An 18,350-nucleotide genomic window follows, 5' to 3' on the forward strand; every position below is an offset into this window, starting at 1 on the left:
CCTAAATGCTGCTACCTCTTTTATGGTTCAAGGGGCAAATAGTTCTTCAAGATTTAAGAGTGTTGAATTCGTATGCCCCTTGACGGCTACATGAACTTGGTCTTGGACTGAAAATGTAACATTATTATTAAAATACATTGAACATATAGATACTAATATTCTTTTTAATAATTCATGCATATTAACTTTCTACATGAAAATAAATAGTACAAAAGCTACTGAATACCTTACAAATACAAGAAAAAGAAATAAAAACGAAAGCTTAGCAAGATGGTACATCAAGTAAGAGTAAATATATTCTAGCAAAATTCAGAAACATGCTAATTTTTTATAATACTGTTATTTCTTGAAGTCCAGGCCAAGCTTATAAGATAGCTTACAAAAGAACAGTATCTTAACAAAACCAACAGAAGGCAAAAGTGCACAGATTCTCTGTGTCACCTGCTTCTTTTTCACTTTTTTCTCTCTTCAGATTTCACAAATAAGTACAGCCTCATTGCTTCCAACAGTTCAGGTAAATGCAAAAGCTCTATACTTGAGGTATAATTATTCGCCTGTCATTATGATGTATGACTTTCGGTCTTGGCTAAATGGAAGAGCTGAATAAGGAAGCTACAACAGCCTTACCTGCACCAATCACACGCTCAATTTTAATACAGGAGGCATCTAGCTCCTTGGCGAATTGATGGACAGCTCTATTTGGGTCCTCATAGGTTTCAGGGTCAATGTAGGTTTTGGTGCCTGGAAATTTAACTGTAATGATGTAAGAAAGCATGACTGTGATGAAGCAAAGCACTTATTGTGCAGTCAGCCCAGGGATTTCATTATGCAGAGTGCTCCTTGGAACAGGGAACTTGCTTCCACATCACCTGATTCACAGCGGTTTTAACAGACTACTTCAGTCTGCGGCCGTATAGGTATTATCTGCAAGCTTCTACAGGTTACATAAGATCCAGCTCATAGGTTACTAACTGAATTGCTTTTCCAGTAAATCAACAAAATACATCACCAAAATTCTCTGTCGTGACTTATCAGACTGGAAGTTTAATTAAATTCACTGCTATCATGGCATAGTTCAAGCCATACTGAGGCTAGGAATGGACTTGGAGACACATTTGTAAATCTATCAGTCAGTCAATCAATCAAATACACACACTGGGGAAAGAAGACATTTCATATACAGGTAGCCTACTACACTGACAGCAATATTAAAAACATTTAGACATCTCACTTATTCTTTTGGTTTATTTTTTTTTTAAAAAAGACCAACCACCGTTGACATGTACATAAAATTAATACAAGAAGTGAGGGCCACTATCACAGACTCAGAGAGAAATCTACTAAAAACACAGTTTCATTTTTACCTTACAGGGCAATAGAGGCCAGAATGTACAGAGTCCAGAGTAAAGTTAGAAAAATTTACAATATTCCTGGGATCTGCTAACCATGTGTGACACAGTTTGAAAGAAGAATGGTTCATATGAACTTTCATTTATAAGGCTCTGGGAGGAGGCAGACAATATGTCTCAGAAAAAGTAGTCAAGATTCAAACAGCATAGAATCATAAAAGTTGCAAAAGTTGAATTTTTAAAATGCACCCGGGAGCATGCAGATAACAGATAATGCCATGTTAACTTTAAATAAAATTCAGTTACAATAATGTATTCCAAGTCAGTCATATGGATAAAGACAAAGATAATATAGGCATATATTTGGTTATATTAATGCAATGAAAAGAATTACACTATATCCTCAAAAAAAACTTTATTGTTTTTAACAAAGCCACTGAACAATCTTTCCATTAAATCTCACTATTTGGAGAACAATATATTTCTTTATGTATTACACTGAAGCCTAACTGTGCTTATGTCATCACATTAAATTAAAACTATCTTTTAAAAATAAACACATAACAAACAAAAGGAAGCAGAATGTATGAAGGAAAATGGGATTTAAAAATCTTGATTTATTCTGCTGTAGTTGATTGTTTATCCAAAATTGATTGTCTTAAACAATTACTGTTCCAGTTTATAAAACTGACAGATGCTCATTTGTTACTAAAGCTGAACATGAGGAAAAAAAAAAAAAAAACACAAGAAGAAAAGAGAGAGGGGATAGAAAGAGAAAAGAGAGAAGAAGGAGTACAGAGAAGAGGGGGGGAAGAGAAAAAGAGAGAAGGGAAGAAAACAATAGGTTAACCTCCTAGATTGGCAGGCAGATGGAGAATGAGCCATCTTCTCCCTTTTTATTCTCTTTCTTTCATAGTTTTTGTTTTGTTTTGTTTTGTTTTGCGATAAGGGAGCTAGAATGGAGGTAACCTTCTGCATCTCAAACGGGGTCTCTGATGGTTCTTTATTCAAGCTGTCATAAAACATTTTGACAGGCCACAGCGATTTTGGCATAAAAACATGAAATACTGCCCAGCTTGGATCCAAAGACATTGTTGGAAGAAATGGTAGGAGGAAACAAAATGTAAATTGGAATTGCTTCACTGAACTCCTCCATTGTGTTTATATCTTTAAATGTAGTACTTGGGCCATGGAGAGTAGAGTGTGCCTGATATAACGGCTGGACATTCTATTACATCCTGTGCTCTAAAAGCTAGCTAAATGGTTGCTTTCAGATTTCCGTAAAAATTCAATCTGGCGCCTTAGCGCCTAAGGAAATTGTTTGTATACTAAAGGAATAAAAGGACACCTCCTTGCCAATAGCTGGTGACCATACTGCTGTACTTAGACACAGTCATGAAATCGAATAAAGTGTCTGTTTCTTGTCAAATGATAAGAAAAAATATCCTTGTTAAAAGGGTGATTCAAAAATAACAGGGATTAACCAGAATAGGATATGGTAAGTGCATTTTGCTTCATTATTCATTTAAGAATTGATTTTTAAAATAAAATATATTGACATAATTTCTGAATATTCTGGTCTGTTGCTTATCTCATTAAGGCGGCGAGATTTTCTGTGTTTTAGTAGCTCATTTACATTTCTCATGAGTGTTAAATATCTTGAAACCACCATAGATATTTTTGCTCTGGAGATGAAAATTGTATATTTATCAAACATATCTTGTCCACATTAGCAAGTACAACATGCCGCCCTATTTTTTTTCTAATTACAAACTGAATGTCAAATGTAAAAAAAAGCAAATGGCATTAAAATATTAAAACTGAGTGATGACAATTAAGCATAAGGCTATATAAGTTTTACATGAGCCATATTTCAACTTACTTTCTGCATTAACCTTCAAGCTAAAACTATATAAACTAAAACATATTTGGTAATTTTGAGATGTCTCAGAAATACTCCATAGCAGAGTGACATGCTGATTAAAACAATATTAAATGATTCTGCCACCCAATTATTCACATATGGGCAGAATCAGGGATTGCAGGAACTATGGTCTTAAGTTTCTCTCCTTTATACACTTTAAACTAGATGTAAAAATTTAGGCATTCAAGATTGGAACCTGATTTTCCTATCCGTGGAAGTGTTAAAATTATTCTCTTATGTCATGAGAGAGAGAAAAAAGTAACCTCCATTTTTTTGGTACATACTCTCACTAAAAACTGCCTCTGGCACTCTCATCGCCGGAGGCTGTGTTCTCCCAGGAAAAATCACTGCAGGGAAGGGGTGGGATCACATGGATTCAGCCATAGTCAGGGGGAGCGTTAAGTTTTAGGAGGCTTCTACAATTATGATGCCCTCTTTGAGTAAAAAGAGATTATACACACAGGATGGCCAGGGCTTTACCAGGTCATAAACCGGGGTCTGAGGAAGTGAGGGGCCCCAGAGCTGAGGCCTCTTAATGAACAGCCGCTGGTCACACCTTTTACTTTAATCTGTAGTATCCCAAACACCCTTCCTGCCTGGAAATCTGATGAGTTTCATAATCAAGTCAGATATGTATTATCTAAAGCCACTTCTATTTTGAAAGCTACAGTTACAGTGCTGGTTCCACAAATAGAAACACATTAAAGAAACTCAAAATGTGTGTCTTTAGAGTAACACATTTTCTGGGTAGATGCTTAGATAATCTTGTTATTGTAGAATGGGTGCATGATAATACCTTCTTAGATATTAACATAACAAATTGATAAACAATACAATAATAGATATAATTCCTTTGCCATTTAAGAAATTTATCCACTCATAAAAAAAATTCTAGTGAAGATGATTGCAACTAAGAAAAATAATAAGTAAAATTGTTCTTAATAATTTCAAGGACTATCAGAACTAAAACCATTTGATCTGATAGATTTTTACTTTGGATGCACAGAGCTCTAACATTTATTCACATGGCTCTCATTTTTTACTTGTCATCCATAATGGACAAGAATAAAAGTAAAGATGGATATCATTTGGATTATCTATTTTCCATGGTTACCTAACCTCTATTCCAAATATGATTTCTAAAATAAATTTTTAAGAGCTAGGTAATATGAATCTACAGGAAGACACTGGAGGATTAAATCCTATTACTATATGTTTACTGTCGGGTAAAAATATCTATCAGTGATAGACAATGTATAGTAGCCGAAGAGAAAGTGGTTCCTTAGCCTTTTAAGGTAGCATAACTCATTAGATGGTAAAGCCTTCTAATTTTATAAAAATTCCTTGGCTAGAACATGGGCTGTGCAACATTTAATGGATTATCATTAAAACAAGTAGGAAACATTTGAAAAGGAAAAATTGTGACATAAAGGCAGCTGAATATATCCTGCAGTTATATTAAAATTTCTTATGAGATTACATATCAGAATATATTTTATTGTTTTATAAATTCACATGATATGACTTTCATTCTAAATATATTGTCAAATGCTTTAAAGCAGTACTTTGAGCTCCTTTCAAGGGTGATGCGTTAGGAATTTTTTCAGGCCAATATTAACAACCAAGTTCTGTATTAATTGCAATATATAATAGCAAAGAAAAGCCAAACACTTACAATGAAAGTAAAGCTCTTCATCCCCTTCCTGGTCAGCTTTGCTGTAACCGCAGTGCCTGGGGAAAAAAAAAATCAAATTTGTGACAAACACAATCAATGATCTTCCTTTATATTTTTAAAATCCAGTAAAATATACCTTATTTATTTTACAACATGCTAGTTAGATATATAAACAAAATATAAAAATTTCCTGTATTATGTAAACATAATAATAACATAATATTCATATGATTAAAAAAAGGCACAGAATATAAAGTATTTGTGTGAGACACAATAGAAGAAACATATTTATAGGTTTAGATCTATAAACGAGTAAATATTTGTTTCTACAATTCCCCTCCCTCCCCCCCCCACCCCGAACAACAGATTTTAAATGGTTTCCACAAGCATTAACTAGAAGAATAATTTTTTCCCAAAAGAAATGACATTACTCATCCCCTTAAACGAAAGGCGATGATTAAGTTCAAAGTGTATTTTGATCTTGGGAGAATGAAAACTTAGTGCCCTTTAATGTTTCACATCCCACAAAGAGTGTTTGTGTTTACTATCCTGATGTCTAAATAACAAGCAATGGGAGACCTAATTCTGAAAAATTGAAAAGTTATATCTCAGGGATGAGAAGCAATGTGTATCCTACCTTCTCCCAATGATGAAGCCAAAGACCATGAACACCAGGATGATGGTCCCTGCCACGGCGACCACAGCGATGATGATGACGGGATTCTGCTCACTGGACACGGCTGTGGCTGCAAACAGAGCAAAGGGGCCCAGCAACACTCAGTACCAGGCGAGAACTCGAGAGGTTAAACAAAATCCTACCAACAGGAGATGGCGATGCTATCGAATTCACCGCGAGCTTTAAATAAGTGCATTATTTTCATTCAGCGTAAGTTTAAATGTTATTTTTGCATTTTAAAGAAGTGGTAAGGACAGTACTTCATCTATTTTATGTCCCTCAGCTATAAAAGAAACCTATAAAATACATCATTGAATGCCTATCTCCTGCTTAGTGATTGGAAACTTAGTTATGAATCAGAGACAGATATCTTTCGTCTACAATTGCGATTCAATCCCTATTTTTCCTCAGCAACGTATGGGATTCTTCCAGGTCTGTTTTTCTGGAATATATATATATATATATATATTTAAAAAAACCAAAATACATATTCTATGTATTTATTTAAAGTGTTTTAAGTGATTTATCTTCTATGTCATCAATATAAAATAAAAAATCATCATGTGATCATAGTCATCATGACTTGACAATTCACTATAATGAAGAAGAGTAGAATTACTTGTATTAATTTGAAAAAGCACGCAATGCACACATATGAGAGTTTAAGATTATAAAAGAGGTTAGTTATGTAAGAAAGAGCAAATTTTCTGCAAGTACTTTAAAAAAGATTTCAGCATTATCTAATTGTAGACACTTCCTGCATGATGGTGGGTGATTCTCCTATGCTCATTAAGGCAAGCCCTGCTAGCCTTTGGGGGTCTCCCTGGGAACGGTCTATGTTTACATGTCCTGTAAAGCAGCCTCTAATTTCAGTTCTTCAGTAAGTCACATGGCCATCCCACGTGACCATTTTTCCAAATTAGTGGAATTTTACTTTATATCGCAATTTGCAATTGTCATATTTCCCTTAGAGTATCATAATCTCAATGCCAGTATAGCCTTCATAAAGTACTATAAAACAATAAAAATGTATTTTCCACTAAATGATTCTGTTTCAAGTATCATATAATATATAACGTCCAACTAATGTCATTTGTTTGTTTCTGAAACAATCAATGGTGGTTCTCTTTATGGCAGGATGGAAAATATTACTCCTCCTTGCAAGTGGCAAGGGACTAGGTCTCCAGAGCGTTAAATTATATGTAGGCAGAGTATGTCTTGCCACAATACAGGCAGCATAAAGTTTTTTGTGTGTGTTTGTTTTTGTTTTTTATTGGCCTTCCTTTAGTTTATCTATGTCTTCTTCCTTTTGAGAACTTATCTCTTAATTTTGTATACCTAAGCTAACTATAGATAGCTTTTACCCTGAAAAACCTTATAAATAGCTCTGGTATAATAATTTCTGAACAAAGATATTATACACACTTGCCAATTCAGTACATGCTGATTTATTCCCAAGGGAACTACATGAGGCAGGGGTCTAGGAGAGGAAACAACTTTTAAGCTTTATTTTTTAATTAAACCTCAACAACAACAACAAAAAGATGACTTCAAGTTTTTTTGTTTGGTTGGTTTGGTTATTTTTATTTGTCTTTTTATTTGTGGTAGAGAGAAAAAAGGATGGAGCAGTCTGTTCATGAAGAAGGGAAATTACACAAGTATGTATACAAAGCATTTCTATTCAATCTATGTGTCCCATGGGTCTAATCCTTTGTTTGTCTTAGATTTCGTTCTGCCCTGAGCTTCAGGAACATAACTCCAATGAGAAAACTGAACTCAGGTGCATGACGAAATAGAACTTGTGAATATTCATGTGTATGTTTCTATATCTAGCCAGAGTCACACTTTAATCTTTCCATAGTCAACATCCATGGTTAACGTTTTCAACTATTTCATGGGTAATAAAATTTAAAACTAAGTTATAGGTGCCATAATCAACACACCATGGCTTAAAAATTATAAAAACAGTAGAGCTGACTTTGCATTAGAAGGGGCTGTTAGGACATATGTGCGATGAAATGGTCTGTTTAGCTTCTCTTTTCAAACAGCGCTCAAGTGACTTCTCTTCAGCGGCATCTTCCCTGCTGTTCTTCCCAGCACAGGAGCCACTGTTTGCTGACACTAACAGCATCGGCCCATGCACTCTATCAGCACTTAACGGCGTGGCTAGAATTTGTGTACAAGTCTGTCTTTCACTAAACTTTAAATTGAAAGTATCAACTCTGTCATGTGTCTGTACATTTCTAATTCTTAGTACAGTAGCTTGTGCTAAATCATTATTTCTCAAAGAATGGTCTGGGAAGCCTTGAGGATCCCTCAAGAGCTCTCCAGGAATGTGGAAGGCCAAAATTATTTTCATAGAATACAATGTAATTTGACTTTTTAAAAATACGTTTTTATTGATTTTTAGAGAGAGGAAGGAAAAGGGAGAGATAGAAACACCAGTGAGAGAGAAACATGGATCAGCTACCTCCTGCATGCCCCCTACTGGGGATTGAGCTGGCAACCTGGGCATGTGCCCTGCCTGGGAATCAAACTAGTGACCTCTTGGTGCATGGGACAAAGCTAAACCACTGGGACACACAGGCCGTGTTAACTTGACTTTTTTTTTTTTAACTCATATATGCTCACAAGTAGACAGAGTTTTCCAGAAGTTATATGACATGGGATGACATCATCACCCTGATGGCTAATGAAACCTGTGTTGAAAAAATGTTTCAGTTATAATTTCTGATGTGGGGATTATGGATAGATATAATCTATACTAATAAAAGGTTCATATGCTAATTAGACCAGACATCTTTTGGACATCCTTCCAGACAAAGCCACGGTAGCAGGGGCTGAAACAGTGGTGGTTAGGGGCAATCAGGCTGGCAGGAGAGAGTAGTTAGGAGTGATCAAGCCAGCAGGGGAGAGCAGTTAGGGGAATCAGGCCAGGAGGGGAAAGTAGTTAGGGGTGATCAGGCAGACAGGCAGTGTGGACAGGCAGTGTGGTTAGGGGTGATCAGGCAAGCAGGCAGGTAAATAGTTAGGAATCAGCAGTCCTGGATTGTGAGAGGGATGTCCAATTGCCAATTTAGGCCGGCAGGAATCAGGCTTAAACCGGCAGTCGAATATCCCCCGAGAGGTCCTGGATTGGAGATGGTGTAGGCCGGGCTCTCCCCAACAGGGGTCATGCTGAAGGCAACCAATCAATGTTGAAGTTTCTCTCTCATCAATGTTTCTATCTCTCCCTCTGCTCTTTCTCTCTAAAATAAATAAAATCATATTAAAAAATAAAAATATTAAAAAAAATTAAAGACAAATACTGTTAGCAAATTTAACAATCATTAGGTAATATAAAGGATATTTCGTCTATCTTTAAAAGATGTATGAAAATATTTTTCTGAAGTCAAAATAATTTTTTGATCAAAATTTTATTAACTTATTAAAAACATTTTATTAAAATTTGGGGAAGAAAATAATATATTTCTTTTATCATTTTTGTTTAAAATTTTGTGGGAATGCTAGATTGGCAAGCTGGTGATGAGGTAACAGCTGGTGAACCGTTGCCTGAGCAGTGACATCAGGAGAAATAAAAACATTTCAGAATACAAAAGTACACTCTGAGCCCTCAGCCAGCTGAAGAACAGCCAGCAGTGGTACTCAAGCTGTTCTGAACTTGCACTCTGATGATGAACTAGGACATCATCTAAGATACTTCTGCTCCTTGGTGATGCACTATAGACTCCTGGATTATTGTGTTCTTATGTTGCATTATATAGATAAGCAAAATGATCAAGGGGATACAAGATATTGGTAACATTTTATTTTTAAGCTGAGTGGTAGATACAGAGATATACACTTAAAAATACTATTTCATATATATGTTAAGTGTATTCTTTAGAATGCTTGAAATATTTCACACAAAAAGAAAAAAAAAGTGATAAAAATAAACATAAATGCATGTTCTAAGAACTTCCTGGGCTCAATTTTTGAAATTATTACCAAAGGGCAAGTAACGTGAAACTACTTGCCTTTGGTAATAGGTTCTTACAGCTTTCTCTGGCCCACCCTGGTGTGCATCCTGGCTTCGCTCGGGGTTTCTAAAAAGAAGCGGCTTTGACTGATACATCTAGAGTACATTAATTTTGGGGTCTACACAATCACCCTGTTTATTAAGCAAGTCCTGCTTCTGTTCCTAACTTCATCTTTTTTCAAATAAACCCAGTATGTATTCAAGAAACTATCCGAAATCCCCTGTTTCTAACATTGCAAAACAAAACCGCACATTTCAAAGGATTATCCTGAATAGCCTTTACAAAGCACATGTATTTGCAGACATATTTACCTTTAAAAGTAAAAATTATCTTAAACCAAATCATCATCCCCAACAGTTAACAAAAAATGCAAGAGTTTAAAAATATAGAGAGTAAGAATCCAAATCAAAGGTGGTAATTACCTTCAAACATTTTACCTGTAGCTTCCTCTAGCGTAGCCACATCGAGTCTGGGGCTGTAGTTTCCATAGCCAGCGGCGGTAAAAGCCCGAATCTGGAAGACATACACTGTTCCTGGCTTCAGGTTATTAATGGAGGCTGAGGTGGACTTGGTTTTTACTGTCGAGTAGGTACGTTCCCTTTGATCCTAGAAACAATATATACGGGGCACATTTAACTGTGATCGCAAACTAGGCAGTTTGACAGCCAATTTTTGCAATTTATTTCAATTTGCTGCATTGTTATTGTAAAGGCTACCTTAGGTACTCTGTGGAATATTGCACATTGAGTTGTTTCTCAAATAATATAAAGTGTAAATGTGAACACACGCCTTTGTTGTATAAATTTCAAAGAGAAGTATTTTTGTTTAAACATTTATGATATTTGGAACGTTCTCTTTGTTCATCGAGGGCAGAGTGGCAAGAACTAGTTAGCCATAAAGAAAGTAAAATGCCCTAATGACCAAGACATGGGTACACACCTGTAAAATCTATGGTGTAGTAGAGGTTTTCATTTCATAAGATAGAACTTTTAATATTTTTCCTGAATGTTATTTAGCAAGCAAAAAGCATGGTAAAAATGAAGGAAGCTAATTAAATCAAGAAATTTAGCTAGCACTATTACCATAGTACTGCAATTTTCAACCAGTGTGCCACAAGAATTTTTAAAACATGCAATACCTCAGTATTTAGCCAGAGACACTGACCTCTTTTCTTTTCTTTTCTTTTAAAATATTTTTTTTATTGATTTTTTACAGAGAGGAAAGGAGAGAGATAGAGAGCTAGAAACGTCGATGAGAGAGAAACATTGACCAGCTGCCTCTTGCACACCCCCTACCGGGGATGTGCCCACAACCAAGGTACATGCCCTTGACCGGAATCGAACCCGGGACCCTTCAGTCCACAGACCGATGCTCTATCACTGAGCCAAACTGGTTTCGGCCTGACCTTTTTTCTGTTAGATGGTTTAATAATAAAAAAATAACAAAAATGACAACAGCCAACACAACAATAAGTCTGGTGTGAATGCCTTGTCTTGAACCATAAATATATAGGTCATATGATAGAGTTGAATCTTACGGGTCATGTTGCATAATAAGGTTACATCTAATTGGTTAACTCTTAATACCAGAATCCTTATATACAAGTATAGGCACCTGATTTTTTTTTTTTAAATCACATTGGAGCAAAAAGAGTAGATAATAACTATTATTTGTGTGTGTTTTTTAAATCAATCAAAATTATATTAATTTTTATCAGATCAGCAAAAATATATATTTTTTTGGTGTCGAACAGGATTTTAGTGGTTTCTGTGTGCCATGAGATGAAAAAGGTTGAGCATTGCTGCCATAATGACATTATCAATTGTTTTAATTAAAACTCCATTTATAACAGAATAAAACCACTTTTACAATATAGGAATTAAAGGAATATTTTAAATGAAAAGTATTATATAAAAGTCAAAATATTGTATAATTTATGGCTTAACAATATTTTAAACAATGTAATTTAGTTCAATTTCCTCATTTTTCAGATATGTAAACTGAGGCTTACAGAGTTTAAAAATGTGACTTTCATATTATATATGACTAGAGAACCGAAGCATGAAATTTGTGCAAGGGGTTTGGCCCTCGCAGCCCTGGCTTCGTTCAGAAGGTTACCCGGAATTCTGGAAGGTCATTCAGCTGTCCAGTCTAATTTGCATATTATGCTTTTATTATTATAGATAGATAAGCTTAAGAATAAAATAAATTTTAAAATTCAAGAATATGAAAACTCCATCAAAACAATGTGCAAATGAATACAAATTTAAAACTTAATTGATATGCCTCTAATGGGCTATTTATGAAAAAAGTAATAAAAACTTCATCCAAATACACAATTTTAGAGAATTTATTATTTATTCTATAATAAATTCCTGCGCTGAACTGTGACTGTCAATAAAACTCTCATTGAAATTTGAAAATGTCAGTCTGGTTGTTTGATTTTTCTTCACATTGATATTTTACAAAAGTGTAAATAACTGTATATCCAAACTATACTTGTGATTTATAGTGAAACGGATTTGTGATTGTTTTCATTATAATCATTCGTAAAAATGATAGTTGGTATTATAAATATGCATTTATCTAAAACAAAACAAGGAATAACTAATATTAGATGACATAATGATATATATACATGTGTGTATATGTATATACCAGGTATGTATATATCATGTGTTTATATACTTTATAGTGCAATGCAGTTATTCCCTAGTTTGTAAATTCAGAGAATATACATACATTTTCTTTCTGTCATGCAAAATAGAAAGAAAAGGAACTATTTGAGTAAGGATTTGCAAAATATCTTGTTTCACTGTGAGAAACTTTACTCTCGTTTACCTTGTAACTTACATTTAAAAAAATGTATTTTATTGCTTTTGAAATCTGATGTAATTTCAGAAGGGATTATAACTGTTAGAGCTCATTGGAAAACAGACATAAAAACCAACATTAAAAAGAAGGGTTCCCTCAGAAACACATTTTTGATGGGATAAAGATTTTTCCCTGGAACAAAGTGAGGTATTTAAAATGTAACTTTGGCAGTGGAGTCAGTAATTTATAAAGGAAACAATAAGTCAAAATATTGTAATCTTAATCTGAACACTGAAACTAATCTTAAACTATATGTTTTTGCGTCAGAAGGAAAAACATTATCTATTGCCATGCACCGGTGCACGTTAAGTATTTATTCAAGTAGATCAGCTTCCAAGTTTTTCCAAATCTTTAAGTTCCTATTTTTAAGAGCTGTCTAACTGGTTAAAATAGCCCTGGCTGGTTTGGCTCGGCGGATGGAGCATCGACCTGTTGGACTAAAGGGTCCCTGGTATAATTCAAGGGCATGTGCCCAGGTTGTGGATTTGGTCCCCAGAGGGGAGTGTGCAGGAGGCAGGGTATCAGTGATTCTCTTTGATGTTTCTATCTCTCCCTCCCTCTCCCTTCCTCCCTGAAATCAATAAAACTATATTAAAAAGTAAATAAATAAATGGTTAAAATAGTTATATCTATATTATAGCACTTCAGCTAACTTACTTAAGTCAATAATAGTAACACTATTACTATTACTACTAGTAATAACAATAGTTTCCATTTTTCATATCTCAAACCAGGTCCTTCTGTGGGGTCCAGCCTACATACCAATTTGTGACTAAGGGCACCATGCTCCCAGTCTCTCCAGATAGGTCAGAAATAAATGCACTCATATGCTCAGGCATGTCACTATTTATTAAAATATAGCAAATATGGAGATATAGAGGCAGCACTTGGGTTTTTCCCATACAATTTTTCATAGAGAAAGGCATAACATAGATGGACTAAATTTCACATGGAATTTAAAGAATAGACTATCATCAACCAATTCTAAAGTTTAGAGAATTCTGCAAAGTTATTGCCAAAATATCTTTAATTTTCAAATTACTGAATTTTAGGCCGTCATCCTATCGCTGAAACCACACACATAAAATAAATCATTCAAAGTCCAAGCAGACATCCTGAAATAAAAACATTTTTCAAAAAATGCACTGGGCTGTGTGGTTTGGGTGGCACTAAAACATGCTCCATCTATTTATCATGTCTTCAAAATGTGAATAAGCAAATATATTCCTAGAGGAATATTTTCAGTTGTGTCGCAGAGGTTGAATAATACAGGAATTACAATAATGAATCACAGTCTCCAGGAGATAATGATCGAAACCGGCTAAAATGAACTAAGAGTTCTGAAGAACCTCCGAAGAGTTGGCAGAAGGACCAGCTTCAGTGTGCAGTGCGGCAGGCGGACAGGAGACACGTGCCGCGGTGCATTTCCTGCTCCCGGTACTTACTTTCTCGTAATACTTGATTTCGTACTCGGTGATGACTCCGTTGGGATGCTCTGGCTCCTGCCAGGAAAGCTCCACGCTCCGCTGTAGCACCCGCTCCTTCATGACTCCGCTCACCTGCGAGGGAGCTGTTTGGACAAGATGTGTCAATAAACAGTGAGAAAATGCACTGGATGCCTCGTGTCAGATGTCACCACGGATCAGCTCTGTGCTGTGCCAGTTTCATTAAGGTAAAAAGAAAGCACCTTTTCATAGCTCACAATTCAGGAGGTAATGAATATTCAAACAGGACCTTATTACCGTTTATAAACCTTAATAGGAGCTTAAATTAAAGTGCAAACAGCAGAAGATAGCATTGTTCAAGTTAGTGAAAAAAATGGAAATGCAGGGGCTGAGGATGACAATTAAGCAAGTGAATGCTAATTAAGGCTACAAAATATGATTTCAGGTTAATCTCCAGTGATAAACGAAGTCTAAATATTTATTTCGCAAGCAACAGCAATACGCTTATAAAAGAAAAAAAAATTACGTTAATATCGTGCAAGAAAAAAATATATGGAATGGCTACTTTAATCTTCAATGAAAGTGATCCCACTTTTAAAAAAATGTTTTTATGTTTCATGGGTGTGTGTCTGTATTCCCAAAGAATTCCAATTAACCTTGGCCAAAAATTTTTTACACTTTCTTTGGTCAAGGGCAAGAAAATGCTAAAGCTGCTGGTATTCCAAAATGTGTGTGAAAACACATATATACTCTTGCACGTGTACTTTATACTTAGGGAATCTGGGCCTCCAGCTTTGAAAGCTGCAGCTCGCACTATAATTTTGCCTTCTCTTTCTATATAGATAATACTATGCTTAGAGCTCTTTCATTCTAATTAGTGGCATATACTCTCTCTTGGTAGCTAAGACTGTGGAATGCAGCAAACCAATTTGCTCTGTCTAATTTGCTCAGTGATGATTAACTAGTTGTCTCCTCTGTCTAAATGAGGAGCGGCCCTGGCTTGGCTGGATTTCAGGGGGGTCATTATGTTCCATGTATCATGCTCTATCTCATCCTGTAAAATATTTTCAGGCTGTTAATTTAATTTTCAGATGTCCAAATTTGTTAATAATCCCGCTGACAGAAAAGCAATTATAAGGAGGCCAGCGCTGTTTAAGCAAGCTTCTGATGTTTATCCTCTTGGCTTTATTTTGCTTCTTCTCCTTTTTAATATTTTCTTGTATCAGTGTCTAGAGAAAGCATTTTTTCATCCCCTTCTGGCTTGGCGGTCGGGAGGGAAGGACATGGAAGATGCATGACTCCCATTTCCTCGCAGATGACTAACAAAAGCATAACGAGGGACAACTTTTGCTTTCGGGGGATGCAGCTGAAGTACTCAGCAGGCCGTGCTTACAGAATCAATGTGTGTCTGATGTTCCTAACGAAGCAAATTCCTAATAAGAAATCTTATTTTTGCCACTTTAAAAACCTGGTTAGATGCAGGGAAGGAGCACGTGTTTCTAAAGTGATTTGCCTCTCTACCCAGAGCATGCCTGGCACAGCTCAGCTCACTGTGATGTCCAAGAGGCTGGGAAAACGAACCCCACCTAAGCATGAGGTGAGAGTCTACTGAGTAAAAGATCTCTAATTGTCTAATCTAGGTAAAATTATTCAGAGAAACCTGCATTTTAATTCTACTTAGCAAAAAATAGAACGCCATAGCCCAGGTAAGAATACCATAATAGTCGACACTCTTAATTACCCTACAAAGCTGCTGGTTTACAACCCAGTGTGTGCCATTTGGAAATAGGTTAGCAGAAAACCGGTGCGAGACCTCGTTGGTACCAAGCTCTAGGTCTCTTTCAAGTAACACACATTGTTAAATGTAATTTCCAGCTAAGTCAAACTGTAAGACATTTTGATTAGCTTCTGTCCTTAATTACTAAGGTGAAGGAGGCAGAAGACACTGAATTTTCCAAGGGATGGAGGGACTTGGTGTATAAATTTACCTCATTTAGTTTCTGATACATCACAGCAAGATCTAAGTATAGACAGACTGGATTTCTGCAAGTTACACACTAAAATGGTATTGTTTCATGCTGGAAAACCAATGAAGTTATGGTAATTCAGGGTTGGGGGAGAAATACTTGAAGTTCTTTTCAAACGGACAGTATTTTGAAACGTCGGCACCGACAGTGCAGTGTGCTACTCTCCCACCTCACCCCACCCAACCCTTCTTTTTGTACAAGCAGCCGTATCTGTGACTATAGCCCTGATTTTCTATTCTCTTTTTTTTTTTTTTTTTTAATTATCCCTTGGTGATACTGTGGCACATTTGAGAGACAGAAGTACTAGCACGTGGCCCTAGAGAAGAGATAAATTGCATGAAAGGAAAAATCTTTTCCTGTCTTATGTCCTTCAAATACAATATTTTGGAACAGGAAAGCTGATAATATTTTCCCTTGAGTTTCCATATCATAGGCATTAAGGATATACAACCCAAAAGATATATAGCTAAGCTAGTCAGATCCTAATAGGGTCATTATTTTCAGATAAATGTATGTGTACAAGTAAAATTGAAGTTGCATAATCTTAAAACTCAATGCTTTCTATGGTGAATATATATATGATCTATTAAATTAATCACATAGTTACAATTTCCCTAAAAATATACTCACACTTAAACCAAAATATTCAATTTACCACAATCTGAAGTTCATTTTGAAAAGAAAATGTACATAATTAAATTTTATACATAGTTAACAACCAAATAGGTGCTATGACATTTAAATTGTAATTTCCACAATGATTAGTGAAAATAAAATATAATCAGAATTGACTTGAAGTTAATAAGTAGTAACCAACAATAATAAAATCCCTAAATTGAAAAAGTAGAAAAAAAATACTTCATATAGAGGAGTTTTTAAACATGGTTTTTTAAGTAGAGTTTTTAACAAATGATTAACAGATTAATTTCTCACCTAAATTTCTTGATATATGCATATACAAAAATTAATTTTAACTGAAAAAACAGATGGAACATTTTTTGCCCTTAAAATCTTCACAACTTATTGAGACATATCTGGAGTCTGTACAATTGACAGTGAAAGATGGCCTTAGGAAATTCAGAAGATGGGTTCCATGGCTCAAAGGGGCAAATTTCAACAGTATGCAAACAAGGTTGATAAAGTTGATGCAACAGGAATGCAGAAGCCTAATAACAGGTGGAAGGTAATTTGTAGACTGCGTTTGTTAGTGAGAGCCTTTGAATTAAAAAAATAATCAGTGAGAATGTCAGGTTTATGAAAAGACCTGAACCAATCAACAATTTACAGATTTTGCACTTCAAGCATTCATGCATGACTTTTGATCTTAATCAATTTATAATTAAAATCCAAATACAAAAGACACATTTACATTTTAAGATGAAATATATTTATCAAGGCTCCATTCTCTCCGGCTGCCCCACCCCCACCCCAAAGGTTAAGTTTGCCTTCATGCATGGGAAAATTTCCTTGCACAAAGTAGGGAGAAATACAATATTAAAACATAGTATAGGAGGATATACAAATATATCCATAGTCTAATCTCTGGAATATGTGAATGTGCAACAGTATATGGCAAACTGGGCATTGCAGATGTAACAAAGGTTATAGATCTTACAATGCAGTTATTATCCCGGATTTACCCCCGTGGGCCCAATCTAATCACATCAGCGTGGAGAGCAGAGACATTTCTCCAACCAGCATCAGAGGGGTGCTGCTGAGGGAGAAACCTGGGAGGTGTGAAGCAGGGGAGGGTTAACATAAGGGAAACAGGAGAAGATAGGGGGAAAGCCTTTAGGGTCAAAGACTGGTCCTGGCTGACAGAGGCAGAGAAACTGAGGCCGAGATTCTACAAGTGCAAAGGCCCTGGATTCTGGCAACCAATCTCCGGGTAAGAGCCTGGACAAGCTAATACTAACCCCATCCAGTGAGGCTGTCAACAGAGCATCCGGCACAGAGGCCCACAGTGCCCAGATCCCTGACCCACGGAACTGGGAGATAATAAACAGGTGTTGTTTACAAGTTTTTGTAGTAATTTTTATGGAAGCATTAGAAAACCAATTCGTATAGGTAGTAAAGCAAAATATCTATAGACTTACTGATTTGTTTATGAAGTCTATGAAAAAAAGGTTAGTGATAGGATAGTTTGATCATGAGGTATGTCAAACTTCATGTTGCAATAACATGCAGTCAAGAAATTTTGATCTTCATTAGCACTCAAAAGCACAATGTCTTATAGGAAAGAGATCTTCAGTGTATATTTAAAAAAAAACATTCTTTGTGGTAGAACTTTAGTGAATTTCATGAAGGATTTAAAAAGCAATTTATACTAGTTGTCATTGTTACTTCACTTAAATGCTCTCA

General features: G+C 35.6%; 1 protein-coding gene across 6 annotated transcripts in view; it reads right to left on the reverse strand.

The window, feature by feature from the left end:
- EPHA7 (EPH receptor A7) overlaps positions 1–18,350 on the reverse strand; it is a 154,162-nt gene that overhangs the window by 18,389 nt on the left and 117,423 nt on the right. Inside the window, exons 6-10 of one of the 6 annotated variants that reach the window (XM_084890100.1) lie at positions 13,963–14,087; positions 10,081–10,249; positions 5,586–5,694; positions 4,949–5,004; positions 628–741 (exon numbers count right to left, since the gene is read on the reverse strand). In XM_084890100.1, the coding sequence (XP_084746226.1) occupies positions 628–741; positions 4,949–5,004; positions 5,586–5,694; positions 10,081–10,249; positions 13,963–14,087 (573 nt within the window). Of the gene's footprint in view, positions 1–627; positions 754–1,231; positions 2,064–4,948; positions 5,005–5,585; positions 5,695–10,065; positions 10,250–13,962; positions 14,088–18,350 lie in introns of those variants that run through there. The other 5 variants (XM_084890099.1, XM_084890098.1, XM_084890097.1 and 2 more) reach the window with 5 other exon arrangements.

This window comes from Pipistrellus hanaki (genome assembly GCF_964339955.1).
Source record: "Pipistrellus hanaki genome assembly, chromosome: 7".
Taxonomy (NCBI): Eukaryota; Metazoa; Chordata; class Mammalia; order Chiroptera; family Vespertilionidae; genus Pipistrellus; species Pipistrellus hanaki.